General features: G+C 38.9%; 1 protein-coding gene across 1 annotated transcript; it reads right to left on the bottom strand.

Moving 5' to 3' along the window:
* Positions 1-3495: 3495 nt before the first annotated feature.
* LOC114733326 (chitin-binding lectin 1-like) lies at positions 3496-3909 on the bottom strand. The gene has a single exon (XM_028920771.1). It carries the CDS (start codon positions 3907-3909, stop codon positions 3496-3498), a length of 414 nt encoding a protein of 137 aa, XP_028776604.1.
* Positions 3910-4791: the final 882 nt, after the last annotated feature.

Here is a 4791-nt window from a genome sequence, read left to right as displayed (position 1 = left end):
ATATATGGACCCCTCACTTGAACATCAACCACCATCACTAGGGTCCTACCATTTTATTCTCAGTTTCTGGATCTCTTTCATTACCTGGCCTTCCCCTCCCAAGTGAGAGAGAGAGAGAGAGATGACTGTCAGAATTCTGCAAAAGAGAAAGAAAGTTATATATCCCCCACAACTCATATATGGCATCTGATTGATATGTACAGAGTACAACAAGGCTGGCTTGTATTATTTACAGTTTCAGAAACTGTCATAAACTACTTTCCTTGTTGCGTCTGACAGGCAGAAAATGGATCATCAATCAGATATATCTGACACTGGAAACAATTCGGAGACCAGATATCATTAACACACTTCCAAAAATTTATATCAAAAGTCTTGTCCTTGACCATCACCAGCATATGAAATTATTAAGTTCTTAATTATTACCTCTTTTGTATTGGCTATTTGGCCATATATAATTAATGGGGTTTAACCGTTCAAGCAACTCCTTTTGTTTTACTCAATTATAAAAACAATGCAATGGAGATGGAAATTTGCTTCTACAAACAATTACAAACCGACTAAACAGGTCAGCAAGCAAGCATGTTCCAAAGTTTCCCCCGTTGTCATTCAATAGCTATTCAAGTTTGAAAAACTGGTGATTGCAATAACGCCTCCAAAAAAAAAAAAATTGATGAGGGCTTAAAAGGACAAGAACAGTGGAATGACTGAGAGAGGTAGTAATAGGGGAAGACATAATACTATTAATAATTAATAAGGAGGGCATGCCTGAAAATGAAAGGCTAGTCCCGTGGATATATGGCTGAGCCCTCGTGCGCGTGGCCTTATCTTGCAGGAGATGTACATACACACACTGGTAGAAAATGCAAGCCTTCTAATTTCAGTGGCTGTAATGAAAGTTAAGAAAGCGATGGATATTATATGCACACACGCTGAAAGAACTCTTCTCAGCATTTAATTTGATGAACCAGGCAACTAGCCAGCAGTTATAGTGAATGTGATTGGGAAAGAATTTATGCAGGTGAATGGAAGAAGAATATGGAGTGTAATTCAGATGAGTAACGCAACAAGCTTTCATCCCTTTAAATCAGAAGAAGACAAAGTCGGATTAAAATGAATAAAGAAGAGGGATTGTGATTGTAGGACGATGGAGCAGAAGAAAGTGAAGGGATAGGTGGGAGAGGAGGGAGAGTGGGAACAAAAGATAATAAAAGCAGAGTGATGGTGCGTTGTAGGGTGAACCACGGACATGAGCCAGTTGGGGGTGGTCCATGAGGCTGCCCCGGGACCATTTAAGGCAAGGCTCTGCTGGCTGCTGCCTTCACAACCTTCGACTTTTAGCACATCTTCCTTCTACTTATCTCCTCTCTTTTCTGCGTTATCAACAGAGAGAGAAATATGCAGAAAAATGTCACTCCATTTTTTTTTCTTATGAATAAAATGATCTGTGAATAAGGAATGATGGGGAATTTTTTTTTTTTTTTGGGAACAAAGAGAAGGGAAAGAGACAAAAAGGGTGGGGGGCAGAGGTAGAGTGATGATAAGGAAATTAAATGAGCACCGAAATGGCAGCTGACATGCCTCGCATCATTCCAACGACGACAGTCCCAATTCTCTTCTCCTTCCCTCCTTTGGTCCCCTCTTTTCCCACTTCTCTTCACATTCCCTCATTTTCCTCTCCCCCTTTTTTGTTTTGTTTTTCATATGCCGTGCGTTCTCCATTTTTTGTTTTTTATATGGACCACGGAATCTGACATTGTAACTTAAACTGGGGGGGGGGGGAAATAAGCACGGAGGCGTAAGTTGTGTTCTTTTATGGAGGCCCATTATTTACTGACTGGTTTTGTGTTGGGCCTCATTTAAGAGATGATAATCATTTTGGGCTGTCCTGTATATTAAAAATGGGGTTGTGGGCTAATTCCTTGGATAAGAGCCTATTGATCCATACTCAGTGGTCCATTCACTAAAATAAAAAACAAGAGAAGGGTTGGCAAAAAAAAAAAGGAAGAAGAAAACGAAAAATGGGGACAGGAGAGAGTTAAGAGGGGTAATGCCCATCTTATGCTTTTGCAGGAGCAACAACGAGCCCATTCACAAGGGTTGGGCCTCAAGCTGTAATGCCCTTCTCCTACGAGCCCCGCTCTGTACTTCTACTTCTCATTATCCAATCAGATTTACGTTTTAGTGACACAGGTTGTTGAAAATAGAGAAGAAGAAAGTGAGATTTATTGAACAGGCTTATTAATCAATTCAAAAGATATTAAGAGGTGAAGTAGGGAGGTCGAAATTAGTTGAAAAAACGGTTTGCAGGTGGTGACAGCATTTGAGGAGTTAGCGAAGCAAGCAAGCACCATATCTCAAGTTGTTGCCTTTCTCACTCTCTCCCCTCCCACTCACGCACTCATATCTTCATTCCTTACGTCAACATCGTTCTGTCCTTGCGTTTCCTCCATTGAAATTTCTAGTGCCTGCCACTTATTATATACTACTTCCTTACTAATTCACCAATAACAAAAAAAATTAGTTATTTATAATACATAAATATTATTTTTTTAAAATATTTTTGTTAATATTATGTATTTAAATTATTTCTTGATAGAAACTTATTAATACATGTAATAATCATAGGAATTCATTAAGGCAGAATAGATAAATTTGAAAAGGTAGACTAGCGTTTTATATATTTTGTCCCAAAAAATTGACATTTTATATTATTTCCAGTCCTAATTATAAGACTTTATTTATAAATTAGAACCTCATTTGTGGTTTATAAACAAAGTTTTATAATTAAAATTAGAGGTAATATCTAACACCAGATTGAATCTCTAATTAACTTTTAAGTCGCAAAAGAAGAGAGTGTTAATTTTGTCAAATAACGGGTTTTAGTATTTCTGACACCCCTATTTCTCCCAATTGTGACGCTTTCGTGCCTTGCGCACCATACTTCGTTTTGAAACCACCTGTTCCAGAATGCCAGAACACTCGTAAGTTTATTATGACCCCCAAACGAAAGGAACACTCTGAATTCTTCCCTTCTCCCACTCCATAATCTCTCATTTTTGCCTGCTCACTGTTAACTTATTTTGTACTTTACACTCACATGTAACAATTAAATACCAGGTTATCAATAAAAAAACAACAATCTTCATATTATGAAACCTTCTGAATTATGCATATATTTATATAATAACTCAAAATTTTGTTGAAACCTTCATGTAGTAATTGAAAATTCTCGAGATAGAAGGATGGTTCATCATCTCTTATTATTTTCTGCGTTTTCTTTCTTCTTCTCCCCAGCTTTCCCGATTTTCACTTTCTCTTCATCTCCTCTGTTTTCCCCTTCCCCTGCATATAACTACGCGCACAACAGAACATAGAAGTCTCATCGAACGAGAAAAAAGAAATTCAAATTACAAATAATTACTGCAAATTTCGAAACCCTCATTTCGAAACTACAGCTTAATAAATACATCGAGTTGTTCACTGAAATTTATATTACACGAGGAGAAAAGTCAAAGTCAAAAAGCAGGTCGTGGCGATCATCGTCCCCGTCCATCTCTGCAGAGTGGGTGCTTCCGACGACTCGTCTGTCTTGTGAGGAGGCTTCCTGAAGTAGAACGGAAAGTAAGGCAGAATCGGGTCAGGAGGCGGCGGGGTCATACCGGAACCGCCGTTAAAGTCACCACCGTAGGGCGGCGGAGGGGCGTAAGGGTAATATCCAGAAGGGGGTGGATAGGATGAGACGGGCTGAGGCGGTGCCGGTGTGACGGAAGGAGTTGTCGGAGTGGTGCCACCGATGGGAGGCGGGTAACATGGATACGGGCATGGCTCGTCGGATCTGATGGTGCTCGGAAAACTGAGGAGGGTAGTGATGGAGAGGACGAAGAGCAAGGAAGCGAAGTGGGACATGTTGGGGAGGAAGGAAAATTATGAAGGTGGGCGTAGAGAAAATTCAAGTGGGTCTGTGAATTTTGGAGATAGAAGAAGACGGCGAGGGGAGGAGGGTTTGTGTAGCGATGAACCATAGGAAGAGGAGGAGGCTGAGAGTGATTAAAAGCTTTGAAAACAAAGTCGTAGCTACCAATAGAGATGCTTTTGCTGCCCGTGTTGGAGCCGGAAATTAAACAACTATAGTCAAGCTTGGTCTCACATGGACTTTTGAAGCTTTGATCCTTCTAATTATTATCCTGTTTTTAACCCTAATTATAAGAACCACAAGCCAAAAATTAATAATAACTACAATTGATGATATCTCTGCTCTGAACTTCCTTAATAAGAACGTGATATGAAGTTAGTTTTGTTTGCAATCCAAACAAAATTTATTTACCACTCTTAATGTATATAATTATGATTTGCTCAGTACTCACTAAAGTTTTTGCTGAAGCAATTATATTGTAAATTATAAATTATTAAATATAGTCCAAGAGCTTATTGTAATTGGTTCCCCCCCCCCCCAACAAGAGCTTATTGTAATTGCAGACACCACCTATAAATAAGTGTTTGGTTCTAATTAATTAATACGGTACTGATTTTGGTTTAATTTATCTGCATTTAATTAATGGTGAAAATCAAGAAACAAAGGTTGAAGAGGAGGGCGCCGGTGGACATGGATCAAAGCCCTGGATTGGGCTATATTAAATTAAATGCAAGTGATAATAGAAGGAAAATTTAGTTGGGTTGTTGGCAAAGAATAATAATCATTGCACATGATGCGCCTGCAATATTGAGGAATTATGTGTATATACTGAAAATAATATGGCTTATGACAACAACCTCCGTAGCTAATTGATT

The sequence above is a fragment of the Neltuma alba genome, unplaced genomic scaffold, assembly GCF_004799145.2.
Source record: "Neltuma alba isolate B1F8T4 unplaced genomic scaffold, ASM479914v2 tig00012994_pilon, whole genome shotgun sequence".
Lineage (NCBI taxonomy): Eukaryota > Viridiplantae > Streptophyta > Magnoliopsida > Fabales > Fabaceae > Neltuma > Neltuma alba.
This window is presented reverse-complemented; position numbering and strand designations above follow the sequence as displayed.